The 25,765-nt window shown below is 42.4% G+C and overlaps 1 protein-coding gene across 3 annotated transcripts in view; it reads left to right on the top strand.

Moving 5' to 3' along the window:
* The window catches only part of RABGAP1L (RAB GTPase activating protein 1 like), a 419,353-nt gene that overhangs the window by 192,682 nt on the left and 200,906 nt on the right, over nt 1–25,765 (top strand). For all 3 annotated transcript variants that reach the window (XM_083157293.1, XM_083157294.1, XM_083157292.1), the window contains one exon: nt 6,153–6,306. In XM_083157293.1, coding sequence (XP_083013419.1) covers nt 6,153–6,306 — 154 coding nt within the window. The remainder of the gene's footprint in view (nt 1–6,152; nt 6,307–25,765) is intronic.

A 25,765-nucleotide genomic window follows, 5' to 3' on the forward strand; every position in this document is an offset into this window, starting at 1 on the left:
TTTCAGTTATATGCAGAGAGTGCCAGAATCATCGCTATTATATATATATATATATATATATATATATATATATATATATATATATATATATATATATATATATATATATATATATGTATATGTAGAAACTAAAGACCAGCAACATCAGATTTGGGTATAAACAAGAAAAAAGTTTATGGCATTTAAAGTGCAGAAGTGACAAAAAATCGATCAACAAGAGGAGTCCATAAGTAGATTTAAATACATCCAATAACATGGGAATACTTAGCAGACATGGTTCTCCCCCATAGACAGGTCATTGCACGACGGCCGTTTCGGTGCTAGTGTGCACCTTAATCATGTGCTACTGACCAAGGATACAAGCAGGTAATTTATACCCAACAAGGACCGCTGTGATAGGCTCAGAGAAAAACATCCACAAATGTCTGGCGGCAAAAAAAACGGAACAAAGCGAAACCTGAAGTGCCGTGACGCACATCCGGTAGCGGCGTCATGACGCGATCCCGCCGGAAGACACGGCCCGCATCAGCCGATGCCGGGTCACGTGAAGACTTGGCGTGGAGTCATCACCATGGTAACCGCTAGTAAACTAAGCCAAGACACATACAGCAATATGGGGAATCGGGCTGAACATAGAAAAAATTTAAAAACCAAGAGGCGCTCAGGATGCATCCCATATATGCATGGTGGGATGAAGCTTTCAAAGGCCAAGCACACAATCCATGGTGGGTATAAGCACACAAAAATGACAAAACACAGAATGACAATGTTACCAGCCCTCAAAGAGATGGGATCTCGCTTTACTGACAGAGGGTATGACCGCAAGGAGATTGACGAAGCTATTTCCCACTGTATTGATCTACCTAGGGAACAATCCCTCACCAAGCGGACTAAGGATGCACAGGTAGAGAGACTCATTTTTTTCAAGTACTTTCTCCATTGCTTCCAAGCATATCCGTAAGACTGTTCTAAAACATTGGCATATAGTGCAGAGTGACGAACGGATTGGCCTGGCTTGCTCCATTCCACCACTTTTTTGTTACAAAAGGAGTAATAACATCAAAAACATTGTGGCAAAACCCGACATAGGGACTAATAAAAATCAAACCTGGCTAATAACGAAACCAGGAGTCACTAAATGCCACGGATGTGTCAATTGCCAGTTCATCCGCTCTGGCAATACCTTTACGGATCCTGCACATGATAAAAAATACGATATTCATTTCCATCTTACATGTGAGACTCGCTATGTCGTGTACGTCATTATTTGCCCATGCAGAATGGTCTATGTGGGGAAGACCATCCGTCTCTTGAAAGAACAAATAAACCAACATCGGTCATCCCTGAAAAAAGCTCTTTCTGGCATCGACAGTAACACCCCGCCTGTTGCTAGGCATTTCTTTCTCAAAAAGCACACTCTACGGGACTTTTGTTTTATGCCCATTGACCATGTCCCACCTCTAAGACGTGGTGGAGATAGGGATAAGCTCCTCCTCCAGAGGGAATGCATGTGGATCCACAGGTTACATTCTGTGGCACCACATGGCCTCAATGAGGAACTTACACTTAATTGTTTTCTCTAAGTGATGGTGGTCGACATGGTATTTCTTTGCATCATTTTTGATATATATTGACTTGTCTGTTTTTTGCATTTATATGAATTTTTTATGTATTTTTTTCACTCGATTTCCTCTTTGTCATTCTGTGTTTTGTCATTTTTGTGTGCTTATACCCACCATGGATTGTGTGCTTGGCCTTTGAAAGCTTCATCCCACCATGCATATATGGGATGCATCTTGAGCGCCTCTTGGTTTTTAAATTTTTTTCTATGTTCAGCCCGATTCTCCATATTGCTGTATTTGTCTTGGCTTAGTTTACTAGCGGTTACCATGGTGATGACTCCACGCCAAGTCTTCACGTGACCCGGCATCGGCTGATGCGGGCCGTGTCTTCCGGCGGGATCGCGTCATGACGCCGCTACCGGATGTGCGTCACGGCACTTCCGGTTTCGCTTTGTTCCGTTTTTTTTGCCGCCAGACATTTGTGGATGTTTTTCTCTGAGCCTATCACAGCGGTCCTTGTTGGGTATAAATTACCTGCTTGTATCCTTGGTCAGTAGCACATGATTAAGGTGCACACTAGCACCGAAACGGCCGTCGTGCAATGACCTGTCTATGGGGGAGAACCATGTCTGCTAAGTATTCCCATGTTATTGGATGTATTTAAATCTACTTATGGACTCCTCTTGTTGATCGATTTTTTTTGTCACTTCTGCACTTAAAATGCCATAAAGTTTTTTCTTGTTTATACCCAAATCTGATGTTGCTAGTCTTTAGTTTCTCCATATCCTAATTTCCATATTGGGACCGGGCACTCAGTAGCTGACATTAGTTAGTGTGTGCGGTTTATCCTCATATTCTCTATCGATCTATCTATCTATCTATCTATCTATCTATCTATCTATATATATATATATATAATTTTTTTTTTTATTAAATATATATTCATGTGCTATAAGCACATGAATAAAAATAGCATGCCCTTTCACAGATTAAAATTGCTGATTTTTTTACACCAAAATTAAAACAAAAAACTTTTATTGTAAAAGTTCATATTCTACTTCTCCATGAAAAGATGGAGAATTGCTACATGGAGAGACACAGCGAAAATCACTTAGAAAGACGGCGAGAAGTGCACGTTGAATAGGATTGCAGGATTTTGAGAGCAAAAGTCTCCGTCCAACGCGAGAAAAGCACAAACTCGCCATAAAACACGGAGAATTTTTCTCATTGAATACTGCCCTAGGTCCTCAGTTTGGGACCTTTCTCTTTACTGGATAATCCTTGTTCTCCATTGACACTGCTTTGTCTCTTTACTCATTTAATTTTTTTTTACCTCTACTGTAGTTTCTTCACCAATTTGTTTTCTTTTTAATCTCCTTGATGTGTTTTTAATAAGTGCCAGCTTCTTGTTCAACAAATTGGACCTGATTGACTCAAGATTTATCCTATGTGCAGGAGGATCAATCTCTTACAATCTCTTGGTTATACCCATTGGGACAAGATTGTGCATTGGGTCCTACACATCAGGCACATAAGGTTTTGTCAGACAAGAACATCAGATTTTGTCAGATAAATTGATCCAATCCACCTGAATTGGGTCAAATCTCACATAATTTCAAAAGTGTAAGGGGCCCTTTAACATCGTATCAGTGGGATGGACTTCAGTTTACATCCTGCTGATGCCATGATGAAGGTGAAAGTCTCTTCAGTTGGTGCTACCTTAGGAGTAATAACTAGTGAGTCTATAACAAAGGCTGAATCATCTGTTTATTATAATATTATAGTTCACATTGGATTTCTATGATCTCATTAACAAGAGTTTACTTTTTTCATCCTGCCTGTATCCCCCGAATGGCAGCCTGAATCATTAATTCCTGACCAGGAAGCGTCATCCTTTTGGTTTAAGGTGGAGACCTTTTCAAATGCTCTTTTTGAGCATCAGCTTCCAGCCCAGCCTGCCTGCTAGAAAATGAAATGTCAATATGATTTATAAAACTATTAGAAGACGTTCTGGTGTTGCCCAGGTGTATAAATGCTGCAATAGCTGCAGGCTTTATTTAAAGATCTCAGCTCAGGTATAATGTGAGCGAGCGGACGGGTGGATTTACATTTTCTCAGCTTCTCCTGTTGTTTGGTTAGTGAACTGTATTTGCAAATTAAGTATTAAAAATTGATAAGTACATTTTTGTAAATAAATGGGTTCATATTTTCGAAACGTAAAAGCCAGAGGTACATTTAGTAAGACAATATGTCCTAGTTATGGAATATTATCATTTTCAACATGTTTAGTTCACAGTAAAAGGCGGTGTAGTTAAATTCCTTTTGTTCCCCGTGCACAATATAAGCTGGGTGTGGTATATTTATTTATTTATTTATTTGCAGTTTCTTATATAGCGCAGCAGATTCCGTTGCACTTTACAATGTCGGGTATATGGACCCGACAGTCGGGATCCCGACTGGCCAGACTCGCCAGCATGGCGAGCACAACAAAGCCCCTTGCGGGCTCGCCACGCTGCGGGCACGGTATCTCGCTACGCTCGCCACCTATTCTATTCTCACTCTATGGGGGTCATGGACTCCCACGAGGGAGAATAGTCGGTGGCCGTCGGGACTTTGACTGTCGGGATCCCAACTGTCGGGAAACTGTTCTGCACCCTATGAGCTAGGGCTCTGCCCACATTCCCCCATCACTAATTACACCAGGGAGCATTAGTTCCACACTACCTGTCTTCTACGAGCTCTCTGGAATCTGTGTCTGGCCTATCCCTGGCATGTTGGCTACTCCTCTCTCCAACTACTGTCCCCCTTTTCACACGTTCTATATGTGACAAGACACATTTAATCCTTTTGAGTGCCAAGCAAATTTGTCAAAATAGGTGTGTAAATTGCCAAAGGGTTAATAGATATCGGTTAAAATGTTTTTGTATGTATTAAGTACAGTTGGATGCAGTATTCGTTTGAGGAAGCCCCAAAGATAAACCTTAGTGAAGCTGCTATCTGAGAGGCATTGGATGTTCCTCCTGTTGAGAAGGAAGTATGCTTATCCTGGTCCCTTCCTCTGTTATCTTGGGATTCCGGACTACGTTGCTTAGACAAATTGGTTTGCTTACATCAGTGTAACCTCCTACCCTGACTGACTGTACATCTTCTCTGTTCCCTGAAGTAGAGGACATGCCTCTTTGTGTGTATTTACTGCATAGCTGGTGTGTGTGTATTGGGGGGGGGGGGGGGGGGGGGCAGCATTGTTACGGGGCCCAGAAGTTAAGGAGGGCCTGTACACTTTTGGCTACTGCCTTGATTGCATTCCTGCATTCACCCAATGTATACTTTTTGTTGGGCAGTTAAAACCTGCAAGCCTTGGTCAGTAATTTGCAGTGTGAACTGACCTAGATTGCACAAGGCTAATCTATCAACACAATAGGTTTCACCAATACACCCTAATACACATTTACAATACACACTATTACACACTTCTTAAATATTCAGATATGGTCACTGTATGAGAGCTCATGAAAGGTATTTTAGAATGGGGGTAATTAATCTGTGCCGCTATTTCCGCCGGTGAAAATAGTGGTATTCGTCTGTTCAGTGCTGCTGTCTCTGACAGCATTGAAGGCTTCCAGATTCAGCTTTTTTTTCTGAATTGTTAGAAACGGACGTTTTTGGAACAGGATTCCGGATTGAATACCCCCTTTAGCTGTACTTTTTTATTGTGGAAATGCTTTCGTATTCTAGTAACCAGTGGCTTGCTTGCATACACTGCACCATTGGATTGAAACTCTGTGCCATGAGGCACCTGCAGGGGTACAGTAGGTTGGTGGTCTAGTGGCAGATTCAATTCTTAATGGTCAATGTTAAAGCTAAAAGCAGTGCTGGTGGTTAGCACACTATTTTATTCTCCTACCATGCCCTAGTGGATGGTAGGGCATGAAAAGCCCCATGTCGATCTTTTGACTGTCGACATAACGACCCGGACGACCTAGACTCATGTCGACCTTCCTGCTCTTCGACCTAGACCTAGGCCGCCATATGAAAAAAAAAACAATCCCATTGTTCCTCATAGGTAACAAAAATTAAAATACATTGGCACATGAATACAAGAGTGAATAACAGTTGAACTGGTGGTGGTGGCTGTAAACTGGTGTGGACAGCTCTAGATCTGGAGGCACACTTGAGAACGTCTCAAGGCACACTGCTGTGCCATGGCACAGTGGTTAAAAAACGCTGCTATACACCGTGCACGATCCTCTGTATGACTGTTCCGTGTATCGTTAGGTGCTGCATGTAACAACTCAGCGAAATCATCTGATTGGACATGCAGCACATCCTATGAATAGGGTGGATTTGGGGGAACATCCTATGCGACTATTGCAACCTCGTCCTGTATATTATGTAGTGTTGACCGTAGCTTTAACGTTATCATGAAAATTAAAAATGAGTTGTTGTTTTTTTTTTCTGTTTGACCTTTACAAAGTTGCAATGTGTTATTATTGACCTACAAATGTATGTGCATACTGTATAACTAGCTGTGTTTTTGTTGTGTCTATTTATTTTGTCTGGTTTTAGCAATTGCTCTATCTCGTCATGCAGGCACAGCAATCTGAGCGTGAGGCCAAAGGGACTGTCCTCTCTGGTGAAGAGGGGAGGGGTGCCCGAGGCGCTGAGAGCCGAGGTTTGGCAACTTCTCGCTGGTTGTCACGAGGATCACGAAATGATGGACAAGTACAAGAACCTCATCATAAAAGTAAGCGCACTTTCCTGCTTCTTTATTTGTGCATTTCTCTGTGATTTAATTGGGTGTTGTGTTTTTTTTTTTCTTCTTCTCTCCAACAAGAACCTTCGCACATAATTATCAACTTTTAGGCTTTGCGAACACTTCTTGTCATAACCTGTCTTGTTGTAGTGTTATGTAACACGCTTTGTCTACCGCAACGTCTTTGTGCCTCATCTTGCGTGCTACAAATTAAAAAATGAATATTTTATGGCACAATGTGTCTGCTTATTTATATCATTTTGCCTCCGTATGTCACTCGGTTTGTATAACCATGTTTTCAAACTCCGTTTCTGTGTGTTCCATTATTAATCGGCACAAAGTGGTACGTACTGTTTTGTCCTGTAATGCGTAAGGAAGCGCAAAATTTACTGTTACAGTGTATGTAAGCCAGGCTTTTTTTTTTTTTACCACCATTTGTATTGCTGTATTATTGCAGTATTTTATATAACACTGCTTATGACTTGTGTTTCCAGCAGGTGGTCTAAAATAGGGAGCAAGCTACCATTCCTATGTATATAACTGTTATACAGCCTTTATCACACTGTGAAGGGGAGATACTGTAGTAACAAGGGGGTACATAGGAATACACTGCGCTGATAAGTTTGTTAATGTACAGTATTCACTTTGTACCTTACAAGCCTCTCATGAAAACACAAGACACAACTGGTAAAAAAATATAAATATAATTCTTTATAAGACAACTTAAAAAAAAAAACAATATGTATACTAAAATAATATGTGTTATGTATATGTATGCTAAAATAAAAAAATAATATAAAATAGAACAATTCATATGAATTGTTATTTTTTATTTTATTTTTTATTTTAGCATACATATTGTATGTATTGTTTTGATAATAAATATATATATATATATATATATATATATATATATATTTTTTTTATAACGAATTATATTTAACCAAGGCTTGTAAGGTGCAAATTGAATACATTAACAACTCGTCAGCACAGTGTATTTCTATGTACCCCCTTTTTTCTATCTTTTGCAAACTTGTGGCGAATTCACTTACATTTGCGGCAGCTGAGTTTGGAGTATAAAATGATTTCGTCACCTTGGACGATTATTGATTAAGAGTATAAGTGTGTATATAATATGTGTTTTGGTTTATGTATATTCTGTGCTTTACCACTAACAGCACCAGGGCCCCAGTCTGGCTTGGCCCGTGTGGTCCATCCAGTCATTTGCATTCAGATACTGTAGTAAGCATTGTATGTACAGCCCTTAATTTACACAGCCTGTCCGCCCTGTATTCATCTGTGTAGTGAGGATGGTGCTATGATTCTGTCACCGTGTAATGCAGAAATACTGTAGGCCGTTGTTAGTGTCCTTTTGTCAGTACTGTCTTGACCGTAGACCGGTGTAAGTAACAGCAGGTTGTTGTAATGTTTTTGCTGGTCCTTCTATTTAATTTTAGCCAGACCTAGTGGTAGATTAAGATGGTATACATCAGACCTGGTCAAACTGTGACTCTCCAGCTGTTGTGAAACTACACATCCCATCATGCTTTGCCACAGTTTAAGCATACCCTATTATCAAAACGGTGGCAAAGCATGCTGGAGGGCTATGGTTTGCCCAGGCCTGGTATACATGAAAGTAATGTTTGGTACACACCAGAACAATTTGGGCATGATTCCCCCAATTTGATTGGATTTCGACCGATTTTATGTAAAAAGAGCACAATTGGGCATGTTTTCTGCCGGTCCTTAGGTGGCTTTGGAGATTTTACCTGAGTACAGATCGTGTGCAGATCGTATGTTCCAACAAAATCGTGCGACCATCTGACGATTGTTTCACAGTCCTGATCGTTCTAGTGTGTACCCAGCATAATCTACACTCTGTGATACTAGTTTCCTGACCGTACTCTTCTAGCACTTTGGTGGATGTCAGCACTATGGGGGTTATTCTAGTCCATTCTTTCTGACAAAATCCTTCTTAGATGGACAAAACCATGTGCACTGCGGGTGGGGCAGATGTAACTTGTGCAGAGAGAATTAGATTTGGGTTGGGTTTTTCTTCAAAGTGAGATCTATATTGAAGTGTAAAATAAAGCAGTCAGTATTTTCCCTGCACAGAAACAAAATAACTCACCCAAATCTAATTCTCTCTGCACATGTTACATCTGCCCCCCTGCAGTGCACATGGTTTTGTCCATCTAAGAAGGATTTTGTCAGAAAGAATGAACTAGAATAAACCCCTATGGGCTTTATTCTAGTTCACTCTTTCTGAAAAAATCCTTCTTAGATGGACAAAACCATGTGCACTGCAGGGGGGCAGATGTTACTTGTGCAGAGAGAATTAGAATTTTACACTGCAATATAGATCTCACTTTGAAGTAAAACCCCACCCAAATCTAATTCTCTCTGCACAAGTAACATCTGCCCCACCTGCAGTACACATGGTTTTGTCCATCTAAGAAGGATTTTGTCAGAAAGAGTGAACTAGAATAAGGCCCTATGCTCCATTACTTTCGATTGTTTACTTTTGCTATCAGGATAGAATTAATGTTCTATGATACTATATATATATCTATATATTTTTTTAAATTAAAGCAGCGCATTGCGTATAATAATCACAAAATTTTGTTAACTATGCAACAGCAGTGGCATCAGAACAACTAACACATACAATTAAAATACCATATAAGGATGACAATCCTGTAAGCCTTACATACAGATTGACGGTTGCAAGAGCGAAGTACATTTCAAAATTCCACCTTTGCAACCACAACATTTAGGATGAAATTTCCTAAGATGTGTATTCTACTTCACGTCAGAATTTACTTCCTATTTATTTAGCACCCTTTAGAAGATAGTACACAGGATCTGATTGGTTGCACATAGCAACATCACATGTGAAGTAGAATTCACATCTTCGTAAATTTCCCCATTAAAGTCCAGAGCCCAGAGGAGGTAACAGCCCATCCCAGCAGATTTAGTTATTCAAAACAAACTAGCCGTCTAGTTTCATACCAATCTGTATTCTTTTAGATTATCTCTCATCCTTTTCTGAATGTCCAGCGGGAGAGTGGTAATAGAACTCTCCCAAAACTCAAAATATCTTTGAGCACATTTTTCATTCATTAAAGGGGTCTACCGTCAATCCATCTGAAAAATTTGATCTAATTTCCCTTTAAAAAGGGATAGAGCAGGCAGCTGTGGGAGGATCCATGCCCGTAAAATTGTCTTGCATGCTGCCACACTAATAGCTAATAATAATTTCCTACACCCTGGCCTACGGGGATAATTCCAAAAATAGCCCATTCTGGATTGAATGGTAAATGATTAAATCCAAGGAGAAGTCGCGCACCTGCAACCAGAAACGGCATATCAGAGGGCATTTCCAGAGACGGTGCATAAAATCAGTCTCTGGCTCACTGCACTGAGGAAGGCACATTTTGTTGATGAGTCGGGTAATAGGCTCTTCAATATATATTTAAAAATAATTCCTGATATTGGGCCGCAGGTAGGAGCCGGCAGGATATTATTACATTTTTAGGCAAGAGGTAACAGGTGAGCGTTTGGGGAATCCGATAACCATTCCTGATTGAACCTCGTAATGTTCGATGGACTTCCTAAAATATCTATAATGTATCTATCTCCTTGCTAGCCGCCGGTGGAGCTCTCCGCATACAATCCATATCATTGTACCAATCTACGTCAGAGAATTGAGTAGTCACAGAATTTGGAGGATGTTGTAATGGAAATATGCCGGTTGGTATCTATGGAGTATTTGAAAGTTCTGACAGGCTTGTGAAAATGGCAAAAAAAAATTAGATGCAGGCTCTACTATATCTCTAAGCCCCTCTTGCCCAAATGCTGTGAAAGGGAAAGCAGCCTCCCCATTTTGGAATTCAATATTTTCCAAAAAAGTCAAGAATAAAGTTTTTTATGAGCATTCAAATTTTTATTTTGTCTAAGCAAGGGACATAATTAATGAATAGACCATAACAGAGGATTATATTTAATGGTATGATTCTATGATACTATTTTTAACGGAACATAAGGTCTGAGGCAGAGTTGGACAGAATTTGGTCATAATTTATAGTAAATTAGAGGTGCACATAAAACTCCATGCTAGTGTGTGTGTGTGTGTGTTTGTTTGTGTGTGTATATATATATATATTGTTAATGGCTATTTGATTATGACCAGAGAGACAATGAGTGAAATGCGCAGGTTACGTAATGTGTCCGTAACCTGCTTACCCTTTATGCCTAACTACGTGCGAACAAAACGTAGCGCAGCGTAGCGTACCTTTTACTCAGTATTTTGCCTCAAGAAACAATACCTTAATACGAGATCCTTTCGCAGTACTTTGTCTCTATTCTGCGAATATACCTTAAAGGACAGTGTCCGTAATATACCTTATCGCTATTGTGCGAATAAACAGACACGACCACTGAATAGAAATAAGGAGATTAGAACTCCGTAAAAAGGTTGTATTTAAGTCCCTAATGGACAAAAGGGGGTTACAGAAATAAGAATAAACAAGTATAACAAGTAATACAATATACTAACAATGAATACTAGACAGACTCTGCTAAGGGGAAAGAATACAGATACAAGACACAACCAGCCAACAATACTTTAAGAATAAATACCGTGAAATGCAACCGTTACCGTTCTCATCAAATATGCGAAGTGTAGTCCGGTCAGAGCTCACTATCGTTCAGGGATGAACTATAGTCCGGTGGTCAGGTCAGGGAAAGGTAGATGTGCCGAAGTGACCGAGCCTGCTCCGGGTCGCCTATCTTATAGGGTCAGAAAGGGGAGGTCAAAGGCCATACTCATTGGTCAGAGATCATATGTCCGGTCCACTGTGATTGGAGGTTAGACGCTGTACCTGGTCTGACCAGGTGCAGGGGAGTGAACTTTAAGAGTCCTTTGTTCGGTGGTTTCGGCGTCAGCAGGGATAAGAACTGGTTTCATCTAGTTTCCTTTGTTAACTACTTTCAACAGAAACTGTCTCTAAGTTATGGATTATTGTCCATAACTATCGGGCAGTGTACATTGCGAAATATTCGCAATGACCGGAATACTTCGCATAATGAGCTGAACGGAACGGTACTAAACATGATACAGACAGATGTATGCGGGGCTAACTAAGCTATGTGTGGCGTTCTAAACCTTTAACTACATTTTACTTAGTGTCAGTATGTATTTTATGAATTTATGTGTGATAGTATGGCTACTCTTCTGGTCCACTTTGTCACGCATACTCGGGTATGGAAACTTTATTTGCGCAACTCTGTGAACCAAAATGGCGGCCATACTATCCTAAAATGGCGTGTGTGTAACTCGACTTCCATAGTCCACCCTTTAACAGTAATTATAAAACTGTTACAATACAAAACATTTCACACGACAATACAGAAATTCATAATCCTAACAGAGAAATTGGGATACATGAATAAAACATATAAGGGGAGTAAACCATCTGCTCTCGGCCGATCCAGGATCATGGATAAACGATGGGCCGCATTTATCGAACAACCTACTCAGGGTCACGAAGGATAATGTACAATTTTGGGATAAAAATAAAAACAGGGGTGGTTACAACATATACACGTTCACAAATATGGTTTCTTTAAAGGGAGGTGGTTTCGATTTTAGGGTCATATACCAAACCCTGGTCTTCCTCTGTATCTCTCGTTCTTACACTCATGATTTCGGTACGTTTTGTCTTTCCCCGGGTCACCACCTTTAAACATTTGAACAATAGCACAAAGACTATGATGGCACCACCGATACAGAGAAGGAGTTTTCCTATGCTAGCTATGATCCCTTGCGCCCATTCTCCTAAACCAGAGAACCAGTGCATTGGATTCAACCAGGAGGTCCATTCGCTAACTTTGTTACCTATTTCTGCCAGGCTGATATTATGTTCCCTTCTAAATTCCCATTTAAGCTGAAGAATCTCATCCATCCGGTGATCGATGATTTCTTCTGGGTCTTCAGTATTGTTGGTGATATATGTACAACATTTCACCCCAAACTGTGTAGAAAGGGTGACACAATATCCTCCTGTCATAGCTGTCAGATAGTTCAACACCATCCGATGTTGGACTAGCTCTCTTTTATATGCTTGCAACTCCTTCCCAGTGTATCTAAAAGTGTCATCATAAATCTCAGTGATGTTATCTACCAAGCTGGCTAATGCTTGTATATATTTAAAATTGATGACTCCTCTGGCGGTATGGGTGATATCCAAAGCAATTAGGAGTTGGATACCGAACGACTCGTGTATCATTTCAGAAGCTAGGGGTTCTTTTCTTATTGTTAAATCCCTTTTATGGATTTGGTCATAATGGGTATGAGTGTAAGGAGGAGAAATACCTCTGTGTATGTTCATCATCTCATCGTGTGTGAGGGTCATCACTTCCGGTAACACTCTGCCTAGATAACAAATACCAACGTAGTTCATGGAGAGCCATTTGTACGCCCTCCTACCACAAATATAATAAACATCGTCAGGGAGAAAATAAGGGACAGAGTATTTCATGATCTTGTCACACATAATCCATAAGAACATCCCCGTCCCCTGTTCCCTGACTTGTTCCTCACAGATTTCTGGCTGTAGGGTTACATTACAGTAGCCGGCTGATACTCTGCCGGCCATCATTTTACTTTTCTTCACCGTGTAAACATATTTATAGTGTCTTCCACTGGTTCGGATTTTTAACAATAATTCTTTATCTATGGGCTCTCCATCTGGGCGCTGGGAGTAAGTCATTGTCTGGTTTTGCCATGTCACTTCCCAAGTACCGATTGTTCTGGAACTTGAGAAGTTCATACATACCAGGGATTTATCCACTTGGTATGGGTGTAATCTAAGACTAGGGGACCTGGTATACAGGTATCTCTTATCCAATGGCCTCCCCTTATTTAATACGCTTATCTCTGAAATATTAAGCGGGTATGGGACTAGGCCTACACTACTCCTTTTATGTAATACTTGTGAACACACCCAGCATTCTGTTTGGTTTAAAACCTTACCCACTAATGAGTGGTAATCACTCAAGGGATGTCGGCCGGTAGTTGCCTTACTGGTCGACTGACATCGCTGGATGCATCCTTCTTCCATTTTAGGTTGACAATATCTACAGACACAGTACTCACCAGACAATAAATCATCACATAGCCCTTGAACTACGTTTTCCTCATACCTTTTACCTTCTCCTGTCATGGGCAAAGTGTCAAGCTGGTTTAGGGATTCTACCTCACCCATATCTGGGTCCATTATTACACTGTCAGAACTCTGCTCCGATCGCTCTAGAATGTGGCAGCCACCGAGTATTTTAGGATGAAGAGAAGAACACAGAAAGAAAACAAAGACATATATGCATAACTGTGAACCTTTTGCTTGGAGTCCTTCCATCATCTCTACCAGGGGACTTTTATTTTGCTCTGCTCTTAGACCTTTGTTCGCTCAGGTTGCTCGACCTTGGCTGCTTCTCAGTGTTCCCGAAACAATGCTTCTAGCGACACTTCTTCTCTCTCGCTCTCTGCACACTGGGATTCTGGGTTACTGGCTTTCTTGCAGTGGGACGAATGTATCCAAGTCTCTCTCTCTGCGACTTTAATCGATGTAGTGCTGGTCAACAAAACTTGGTACGGTCCTTCCCAACGGTCTATCAAACAACCTGAGCGTAAGAAATTTCGGATCATAACAAAGTCTCCTGGTTTAAGATTATGACAATTCTCGGTAGGCATATCAGGGTTCAGTAAATTCAGCTGCTTTTGTTGCTCCCTTAGCTGTTTGTTTAGCTTTAGGATATACTGTACAGTTAGCTCATTATTACATTTTAGATCATCCTGTGGGTCTATCATGATGTGTGGCTGCCGACCAAACAATATCTCGAAGGGGGACAGGTTGAGCGGAGTCCTGGGAGTGGTCCTAATGCTATACAACACAATAGGCAGTGCCTCTGGCCATAACAACCCTGTTTCAACCATCACTTTACCCAATTTGTTCTTAATAGTACCATTCATTCTCTCAACTTTGGCGCTCGCCTGGGGACGATATGGAGTATGAAGTTTACTATTAATCCCCAGGAGTTTACACATGATTTGGAAGACCTCTCCTGTGAAGTGAGTGCCTCTGTCACTCTCAATGACCTTTGGGATACCATATCTACAGACAAACTCCTGACATATTTTCTTTGCTGTAAAGGTAGCAGTGTTGGAGGCAGCGGGGAAAGCCTCCACCCAGCTGGAAAACATGTCAACACAAACTAATACATATTTCAAATTTCTACAGGGTGGTAACTGTATGAAGTCGATTTGTATTACCTGGAAAGGGCCTTCTGTAGGAGGGATGTGGGATGGCTCTGTTGGGATGGCTTTTCCAATGTTCTTCCTCAAGCAGGTGAGGCATGACATTGCCACTCTACCTGCTTGAGAAGCGAACCCTGGTGCACACCAGTAGGCCTTTACCAGCTTGCACATACCTTCTTTCCCAAGATGTGTCAGCCCATGGGCCGCCTCGGCTAGACTAGGAAGGTATGCTCTGGGGGCCACTGGTTTCCCGTGTCCATCTCTCCAAAGTCCGGTGGACTCTTGGCCACATCCCTTCGACTTCCATACTGCTCTTTCCTGTGGGGAACACAAATTCTGCATGTCTATCAGTTTGGATGTGGATACCATGTTCAGTGTACAAAGGTTGGTGGGATGGGTGAAAATATTTACAGGGCATGCGGCCCTTTTCGCTGCCTCATCAGCGCGGCTGTTACCAAGTGACACCGGGTCCTTCTCTGATGTGTGAGCTTTGCACTTGATAACAGCCACTCTGTCTGGAAGCTGAATAGCTCCCAGAAGTCTCCTAATATATGTCGCATGCGCCACTGGTGTGCCAGCCGCCGTCATGAAATTTCGGAGGCGCCATAGGGCTCCAAAATCATGGACTACTCCGAAAGCATATCTGGAGTCGGTATATATGTTGACTGATTTTCCTTGGGCCAGTTCACATGCTCTGGTCAGTGCCACCAGTTCCGCTACTTGTGCTGAGTGAGGTGGTCCCAAGGGTTCAGCTTCCACAATACCTTCTCCATCTACTACTGCGTAGCCTGTACACAGCTCTCCCGTGTCCGTCTGTCTATGACAGCTACCATCTGTGAATAAGGTTATGTCTACCTCACTTAATGGGCTGTCGCTTATGTCAGGACGTGCTGTGAAGGTCTGATTCAGGTAGGACATGCAATCATGTTTGTCCTCACTCTCACTAAACTCTGCTTTACCATATTCAGCAACATTCCCATCACCCTCCACCCTTTGTGCCTTGGAAGGCACATGAGGAAGGAATGTGGCTGGGTTTAGTGTGTTGCATCTTTTGATGGTAATATTTACTGGGGCCATCAGCGCCAGTTCCCACTTAGTGAACCGTGCTGAGGACACATGACGTGTTTGGGCAGAATTTAGGAGGGCAGAGACAGCATGGGGAGCATGAACAGTTAAATCGTGTCCCAACACTACGTCCTCACTCTTACTTACTAGTTGTGCTATTGCAGCCACACTTCGTAAGCAAGTTGGGAGTGAGCGTGCTACTGTGTCCAGCTGGCCACTGTAGTACGCTATTGGTCGGTTGGCATCACCATGTTTTTGTACAAGCACTCCTGCCGCACACCCACCTGATTCAGTTCCGTACAGTTCAAAGGGTTTCCCATAATCTGGCATTCCCAGTGCTGGGGCCTTGGTTAGGCTCACCTTTAGTTCCTCGAAAGCCAGTTCAGATTCCTCAGTATGAGAGACCCGATCAGGCTTAGTTGAGGAAACCATCTCTTGCAGTGGTAATGCCAGAATAGAGAATCCTGGGATCCAATTGCGACAGTATCCACACATGCCTAGGAACGTACGGATCTGATGCTGGGTCTGTGGCAGTACCATGTTCTGAATCGCTTGGATTCTGTCGTCGGTGAGGTGTCTCAGCCCTTGGGTAAGGCAGTGTCCCAGATACTTAACCCTGGTCTGGCATAATTGCAGCTTATCCTTTGATACTTTATGTCCTGTCTCTGAGAGATGCATCAGTAGCTGTCTAGTGTCATCCACTGATGACTCCAGTGACCCAGAACACAACAACAAGTCATCGACCTATTGTATCAGTATCGAACCACTCATGGGTTGAAAGGATTGTAAACAATCATGCAAGGCCTGGGAGAAGATGCTGGGGCTGTCTATGAACCCCTGGGGAAGTCGTGTCCAGGTATACTGTACTCCTCTGTAAGTAAAAGCGAACAGATACTGGCTGTCAGGATGCAAAGGGACGGAGAAGAATGCTGAACACAAATCAATGACTGTGAAATGAGTACAGTGAGGTGGGATTTGCATTAGGATGACAGCTGGGTTTGGCACTACGGGGAATTGGCTCTCAACTACCTTGTTTACCCCTCTTAAATCCTGCACTAGTCTGTAGCCCCTCCCCCCGCTCTTTTTCACAGGAAAGATGGGACTATTGGCCGTGCTGGAAGTTCTAACTAGGATTTCCTGTTGGAGCAATCGTTGGATCACTGGAAATATTCCTAGCTCAACTTCAGGTTTTAAAGGGTACTGCGGTATTTTTGGGGCTATCCTGCCTTCTTTTAAGCGGATTTCTACTGGAGCTACATTTGCCATTAGCCCAGCGTCCTGTCCATCTTTAGTCCAAAGGGAACTCGGTATTTGTGCTGTAATTTCAGCTACCCTAGATGGATTTGATTCTACAACAGTGGAACACAACATTAGCCTCTGAGGACTATCCAGCATATCTTGCACTTCTTGTGTAAGATTTCTAGGAGTGTCCAAAAATACCCCATCGGGGGTGCAATAGATGACACATCCCATTTTACATAGTAAATCTCTACCCAGGAGGTTAGTCGGGGCCGCTGCAGCCAACAGAAAAGAGTGTTTGGTATGCAGAGGCCCGATTGTAACCTCCGCTGGTTTCGTCAGTGGGTAATGTTGTATTTTTCCTGTTACCCCAATTGCTGCTACTGATTGGTTAGTGAAACCCAAGTGAAGAGGAGTGTTGAGGACAGATCTGGCCGCCCCTGTATCAACCAAAAAGGTTTGCCTTACTCCAGCTATATCAACCTTCACCTGAGGTTCCTCTCCAAGGTGTTGTGTTAGTCTAACTGGCTGTAGGATACAGGTATGACCTGTTTCCTATGGTCTGACCTGGGTTGCCCTTAGCACAGTGTCAGCCATCAGATGGGGAGGAGGCATGTTGCGTGACCTGTCTGTCTCCTCCCATTGTCTAGGGGCTGGGTATCTCCGTGTCTCACCTTTGTGAGATTCCCATTCTCGCTTATGTGTCTGATAACTCCTGTGGTTTCCTAACCTACAATGAGCTGCGATGTGTCCCTCCTTATTGCAGTTGTAACAGATAATTGGCTTTCTACCTGTGTCCCTGGTGTTTCGTTGTTGGTATGCAGCTTTGTTTGGGGCATTAGTAAGGGCCTGGATGCTAACCATCATCAGTTTGTCAGTTTGCAGTTCTCTGCGTTTCTTGATGTTGCGGTCGTGGTCCACAGCGGATTCCCTTAGGGCATCCACCGTCATTCCACGCCAATTTGGGAAAGAAGTTTGGACTCTGGCTCTCAGGTTTTCGCTAAGCCCTTCCACCAGCACAGAGACAATCATTTCCCTCAGGTGGGGGTCGTCCTTAGGCTCGGAGACACCAGTGTATCTTGATACCGCTAGCAAAGCCTTCGCGAAATAGTCAGCAGCAGGTTCGCCATCCTTTTGTTTGATGGTAAACATCTTGCTATATTCCACTGTCGCAGGAAAATATACTCCCAACTGTAAGTTAATCAGGCGTATATTTTCCTGGTTGATCTCATCATTTATGTCCTTGTCCACTTTCAATCCACTTTCCTGAATGAATTTCGGGATGTCAATGTGAGTGGGGAGACAGGCCCTCAACATGATTCTCCAATCCTTGTTGGTGGGCTCATCAGAGTTTCCCAGATCCCTTACAAATTTCCGGCACACTGCCAGATCTTTCCTAGGATCAGGGAAGTCTGTAATGATGGACCGCAGCTCTAACCGTGTCCATGGGTTTAGCATGGTCATCTTTCTGGTAGGTATCACACCTTCTCTGTCTGCCTTACCATAGGGAACCTCCAGTGTGCGTACAGGGTATGTTTGTACCACATCTGCATTACTGGGACCTGCTTGGGAATCGTCTGTGTCTGTGCTGTGTAGTGCATCCTTACCTGAGTCCAATACTACGCTGTTGGCATCAGCCATCTCCTCCTCCTGTGCTGGGGCCTCAACAGCGGGTTGAGCTTTTCCCTCAATCATGTTAATTGCATGGGAGACGGCCAATGCCAACAGCTGCTCGTTCTCCTCTCGGGTTTCCTTATAAGGGGATAAAACAGGGTACAAGTTAGCAACTGATACGTTCTTACTTATGTCTTTCTTATAAGTCATTAACCCCTTCGGCACATATGGGGGTGGGGGAGCTGATTCTATTGTGGCAGCGGTTGCATTTGCATTTTTATTGTGGCTGATTGCATCAGGTATTGCCAGACTTCTGGTTCCCCATTGTTCCTGTCCTTCCTTCTGCCACAATTTAAGAATATTTATATGCTTCACTCTCTCCTTACGACTGGAGAGTAGGCATATTTCATCTTTTACTGCCGATAAGATTTCTGGATCGAAGCTACCAACACTGGGAAATTCTAACTTGCTGCCTTGTGTCATTTTTCTCCATTTATTTTGGTAAACAACTGCGAGTTCACCGTGCTTCCTGCACATAATAAAAGCAGCCGATCCTTTTGGCCGGCTTGCTTCCTCCCTATCTTGCACGTTATCACAGTGTGACCCGTTATTACCCATAGTTACAGGAATAAACGTTCACAGCTTAATAGATATCGGTGGGTTATTACTTATCTGAGAGCTCCCCAACCACTCACTTCTACAGCAACCTAGAACAGTCCCACAATTCAGCAGGTGCGAAGGCTACGAGGTACGATACTCAATCACCAAGTCTTTCAACTAGCAGCGAACTTCTAGCCAACTTGCTTGGTGCGGCACAATTTTTCCAGGGTATAACAAACTTGTTTTCCTATACCCCCAAAAATCGGATTTCTAAAGTAGCTAATCGGAAACAAGTGCGTTCCGATGTATCTTCTTGTACCCTCCTAGCGGAATTAATTCCACTGAAGGGGCAGTTCCTATGTGTACGTCGGCACGTACACCCTGTCCTAACTGGACCTGTCCTACACTGGACTACACTGCGCTTGGGTCGTGTCCGTCCCACACCCGTCCGCCTCAGTTATTTTTCACACTGGGCGCTAGTTACACCTCGGTCTTATGCTTATTTTTGAAATATTTCTGTACAGAAAATTTTCCCAGGCCGGTAGCTTTTCACTAGATGCTTATGCAGGTATAAATCCCTTATAATAAACTATAGGAATCTATTAAAATAATGCTTGAGTTGCTTGCTTATGAAAAAAATGAACAAAAAGAAAAAAAACTTTTTTTTTTTTTTTTCTTTTATTAATCACCGCCTTATTCGCAGTATATTACTATACTTGTTTAAATAAAGTTAGTGGTTTAACACTGTTCACCTTTTAGTTCCTATGTGTGCTGCGTGTGCAGTACCAATGAACAGCCACGTGTGTACGTGTGTTGTTCACAGGCCGCCGATGAATCGGCCACCCACGTGTTCTATAGTGTATTTGCAAGGTTGCGCTCGGGTTTCGCTATACGCAGTAATTGCGCCTAAATGTGGAATAAATCCCTTAACTCTGTCCGAGAGTTACGTACCAAGATGCGAAATAAATCCCGCACTTAATCCGTAAACCACGTACAAAGATGCGAAACTTTCCCGATGTGGGCACGTGCGCGCGCACCTTGCGTAATACACAATAGACGCTTTACGTTACTGCAAAAGGCCCAGGACTTGTCGCCACGTGGCGGAGTCCCTGTTTTTGCGGTAACTAACAATAAACAATTATAGTTTTGCACAGAGGGGATCCTCTATGTACTATAATAAACACAGATTCCACGTGTGCGAACCTTATCGCACGTGGTACATATACTGTAATGAACAAGCAACTCAAGACACTATACCCCGTTAAACTACTTGTGGCAGGCAGAAGTACAGTTTACTAAACACTTAATGTATGCTTTAAACACGTGGCTTTCACTTATTGTGCTCCGGGTTCAACGCTAGCACTTCCCAAACCCCGCACCGCCGCGGACCCGGCCTATCCAGCAATGGATAATACTTCCACCCTTTTGCTGGTATAGGTCGGGTCGCACGCCTGGTACTGAGTTCTGGAATGTGAAACGGCCGGGCGAGCACCCCAATTGTTAATGGCTATTTGATTATGACCAGAGAGACAATGAGTGAAATGCGCAGGTTACGTAATGTGTCCGTAACCTGCTTACCCTTTATGCCTAACTACGTGCGAACAAAACGTAGCGCAGCGTAGCGTACCTTTTACTCAGTATTTTGCCTCAAGAAACAATACCTTAATACGAGATCCTTTCGCAGTACTTTGTCTCTATTCTGCGAATATACCTTAAAGGACAGTGTCCGTAATATACCTTATCGCTATTGTGCGAATAAACAGACACGACCACTGAATAGAAATAAGGAGATTAGAACTCCGTAAAAAGGTTGTATTTAAGTCCCTAATGGACAAAAGGGGGTTACAGAAATAAGAATAAACAAGTATAACAAGTAATACAATATACTAACAATGAATACTAGACAGACTCTGCTAAGGGGAAAGAATACAGATACAAGACACAACCAGCCAACAATACTTTAAGAATAAATACCGTGAAATGCAACCGTTACCGTTCTCATCAAATATGCGAAGTGTAGTCCGGTCAGAGCTCACTATCGTTCAGGGATGAACTATAGTCCGGTGGTCAGGTCAGGGAAAGGTAGATGTGCCGAAGTGACCGAGCCTGCTCCGGGTCGCCTATCTTATAGGGTCAGAAAGGGGAGGTCAAAGGCCATACTCATTGGTCAGAGATCATATGTCCGGTCCACTGTGATTGGAGGTTAGACGCTGTACCTGGTCTGACCAGGTGCAGGGGAGTGAACTTTAAGAGTCCTTTGTTCGGTGGTTTCGGCGTCAGCAGGGATAAGAACTGGTTTCATCTAGTTTCCTTTGTTAACTACTTTCAACAGAAACTGTCTCTAAGTTATGGATTATTGTCCATAACTATCGGGCAGTGTACATTGCGAAATATTCGCAATGACCGGAATACTTCGCATAATGAGCTGAACGGAACGGTACTAAACATGATACAGACAGATGTATGCGGGGCTAACTAAGCTATGTGTGGCGTTCTAAACCTTTAACTACATTTTACTTAGTGTCAGTATGTATTTTATGAATTTATGTGTGATAGTATGGCTACTCTTCTGGTCCACTTTGTCACGCATACTCGGGTATGGAAACTTTATTTGCGCAACTCTGTGAACCAAAATGGCGGCCATACTATCCTAAAATGGCGTGTGTGTAACTCGACTTCCATAATATATACTATACAGGTGTTGGATATAGGGAGCGCTAGATAGAAACCTCCACCTTACTGTGACATTCAATAGTGGATACAAAATTTGCGATTTGTAAACCAATTTTATTAAAAAATGAATAATATAGTCGATGTCAGACAATATTCACATAAAACATAGTAAAATTATAATTCAAGCATTTCCAGTGAGTCGAGACCCAACGCGTTTCGCCGGTAAACGGCTTCCTCAGGGGTAGTAGACTCGGGATTCTGAGCTTATGGAAGGTCTAAAGATGAGTTTTTAAAAAAACTTCTTATGACGCTTGGATGACGTCCTATGATGTTGAGAGATCTGTCATACAGATGTCTGTCCAATGATTATACGAGTGGCGCTGTCCAAAGATTTGGAAAAACACCCTTTGATGTTGAAAGATCTGTCAAACAGTTTTCTGTCAAATGCTTATACGGGTCGCGCCGTCCAAAGAATAGGAGAACACCAGAGGTGTGTGAATCGCTCTTTCTAAGTGTCTGCTTTCACTGCCTGAAAGCAGACACTTAGAAAGAGCGATTCACACACCTCTGGTGTTCTCCTATTCTTTGGACGGCGCGACCCGTATAAGCATTTGACAGAAAACTGTTTGACAGATCTTTCAACATCAAAGGGTGTTTTTCCAAATCTTTGGACAGCGCCACTCGTATAATCATTGGACAGACATCTGTATGACAGATCTCTCAACATCATAGGACGTCATCCAAGCGTCCTAAGAAGTTTTTTTAAAAACTCATCTTTAGACCTTCCATAAGCTCAGAATCCCGAGTCTACTACCCCTGAGGAAGCCGTTTACCGGCGAAACGCGTTGGATCTCGACTCACTGGAAATGCTTGAATTATGATTTTACTATGCTTTATGTGAATATTGTCTGACATCGACATTATTATTTATTTTTTAATAAAATTGGTTTACAAATCGCAAATTTTGTATCCACTATTGAATGTCACAGTAAGGTGGAGGTTTCTATCTAGCGCTCTCTATATCCAACACCTGTATACATTTCCATTTTTGACCTTCACTAACAGGGAGGTCTTATAGAGTAGCTGCTATAAGTAGCGCAAAACGACGGTCTTTTTTCCACACATATATATACTATAGTATATGTGTATGTATGTGTGTGTGTGTGTATATGTATGTATGTATGTGTATATGTGTATATATATATATATATATATATATATATATATATATATATATATATATAATATACTGTGAGGAGTTGCTGCATACCTGGTAGGCTTCACCCTGATTTCATTCCAAACAAGGCCCTAAATGTATGGTGTTTGTTTCCCCTCTTGATTGTGTGGGTTTCCTCCCACAATCCAAAATTATACTCTTAGGTTTCTTGGCTCCTGACCACAATTAACCCTAGCGGTACGTGTGTGTGTGTTGTACATGGGTTTAGGCCAGACTAGACTGGCCAAGTGGTTGTTATCTTCTGGAAAATTCTGTTATTATATGTATTGCTTATAAGTGGAAAATTAAGATGGGTATGCACCTCAAGATTTATCCCCCCAATCTGTCTGGTGGGAACAAATCCTGGTAAAAACCATTGCTTGGATGATTCTGTTACATCGAGCTGATTCAACAAATTTGCAGTCGCGGCGTTTGGCTTGCGTCACCTCTTCGGTAACTTAGCCGAACAATTTAGTGCAGGTGATCTGAGGCTGCATCCTAGCACATGCAGAAGGCTTCAACTTATCAGACTCCACCTGCTGCATTACCATATATGTACATGGCTGCTGCAGCAACTTCTTAGTAGTTCCTTACTAAGAAGCTGCTGCAGCAGCCATGTACATATATGCTCTTTCCCAGTGGCGTAAGTTTGCCCCAGTTGCCCGGAGGCAGGATAATATTGGTGCCCCACAAATACCTCAATCAGTACATTGTCTGTCACCAGTAAGACAGGTGACGGGTCTAATACAGGGTGTGACACTTGCAAAAATTATGTTTGGAGGGGCAGTCAGCCACAGAAGTGATATCAACCGCTTTCAATAAACTAATTCAAACTTGCAGGGCATAAGAGGGGCCCCCTTTGGAGCAGGAGCTCGGCAGCAGATGACTCCATTGCCTCCCAAAGTTACGCCTCTGCTCTTTCCAACCACATCTCAAGCACGTGGTATGGTAGCACCTAGTCTTTCAGTATATTGCATACAGTAAAGCATGTAGGTGGTGGGGCTTTTTATGGTGGTTTGATATGGGTACACTAGTTGTCATGCATGGTTGCATTAACTCTGAGAAGTATAGAGATGTTCTCCATAACTCCATGTGCTCCCTACATTGTGGAAGTTTCTCGGAAACAACACCTGTTTTTATTAGGGTGACCATGCCACCTGTCATGTTTCCATGGCAACACTGGACTGGTATACAAAACATTTGGTAACCTGAATGGACTTGTAAGCTCAGAGTCCAGGTCTTAACCCCTTTTAGAACCTCTAGGATCATTTGTAGTGTTCTAGCCAGAATCGCCCTTTTTGAGTATCACCTGTTTTCACTGTACTGTACTTAAGGCGGCATGCTGCCTGCTGTAGTTCAGCAATAAAATCTTCCTGCTCTGAACGGTATTTTCAGGCCACGGAATTGAGCCATATTGTAGCATGGCACACAAAGGCGGGGGACAGGAAGTGGATATCTCTAGAGGGCGAACTAATTGACTATCATCCGGTTTGTTTCCTTCCCTGGCTACGGCCGAAAATTAGACCAGCCTCTGTCTTATCACTCTGTTAAAAACCTGGGACTATCTAAATAGGAAACTCCAACTATCACCTTACCCCTCTCTGGTGACACCTGGATTTTCCTCTAGGATGTATGTAGCCTTACTCACAGCCTTGGATTTTGGCAGATATCTCTAGATTATCGCATATATGTGCTTATATTCGCCCCTCAAAATTACACGGCACTTTGTGTGAAATATGACAACCAATGCCTTAGATATTTTCACTACCTCCAGATAACTAGCTTTGTACACTCCCTTAATAAATCAGCTAAACCTAGATCTGCACTTCCCTTCGATCGGTTTTGTACATACAACCTTGATCGTAGGGGAGCAATTTCAACCTTATTTACCCTTCTGGCAGACAAACCACCGGCTAAAGAGCCATTTAAAAAAAAAAAAAAAGATTTAGGAGTGACACTAGAAGAGAAGGAATGGTCAGAAAAAAAGGAACTAGTAGCAAAATGTTCAATAAATTCAAACTTTAAAGAAAATGCCTTTAAAGTCTACTCTAGATGGTACATATTTCCCACAGTTATATACCGTATCTTTCCTTCTAGCTCTAGCCTGTCCTGGAGGAATTGTGCCTCACAAGGTACATTCATACATGTGTGGTGGGAATGCCCTCAGATCAGCTCCTATTGGAACAAAATGTTTTCTTTATTGGGAAAGATATTTGATTCCCCTACCCCCAAAATGTCCCTGGCTGGCTCTACTCAGCAGACCATTGAAAGGTAACTCAAACCCCAAAAGCAAGCTGTGTGGTCAAGTACTCAACTCTGCTAGATTGTTGATTGCAACAAACTGGAAACAACCTGCACCCCTTCCATTCAGGCCGTGATCAACAAAGTCTGGTTTGCTGCATCCATTGAATAGATCACTGCTTTGCTACATGACTCGGTAGGGAAATTCATGTCTGTTTGGAACCCCTGTTGTTTATATTTTCAGAGGCACCTTCCATGTTAGATGGATTTACTGGCTTTTACTTACTTGCTGCTATGATGATCACTGTCATTCAGTTACGAATATCCATTTATAACCATCACCTTCCACCCCCCCTTCTTTTTTTTTCCTCTGACCCTTTTTCCTCTTAATTCATTGATATTGAGTTGCGGTTTGTTTATTACCATGATATAAGAACCAAAAAAAAACAATAACCGTGGTATCTACAACAGTTTATTTTATACTT

The sequence above is a fragment of the Crinia signifera genome, chromosome 8, assembly GCF_055691185.1.
Source record: "Crinia signifera chromosome 8, ASM5569118v1, whole genome shotgun sequence".
Classification (NCBI taxonomy): Eukaryota; Metazoa; Chordata; class Amphibia; order Anura; family Myobatrachidae; genus Crinia; species Crinia signifera.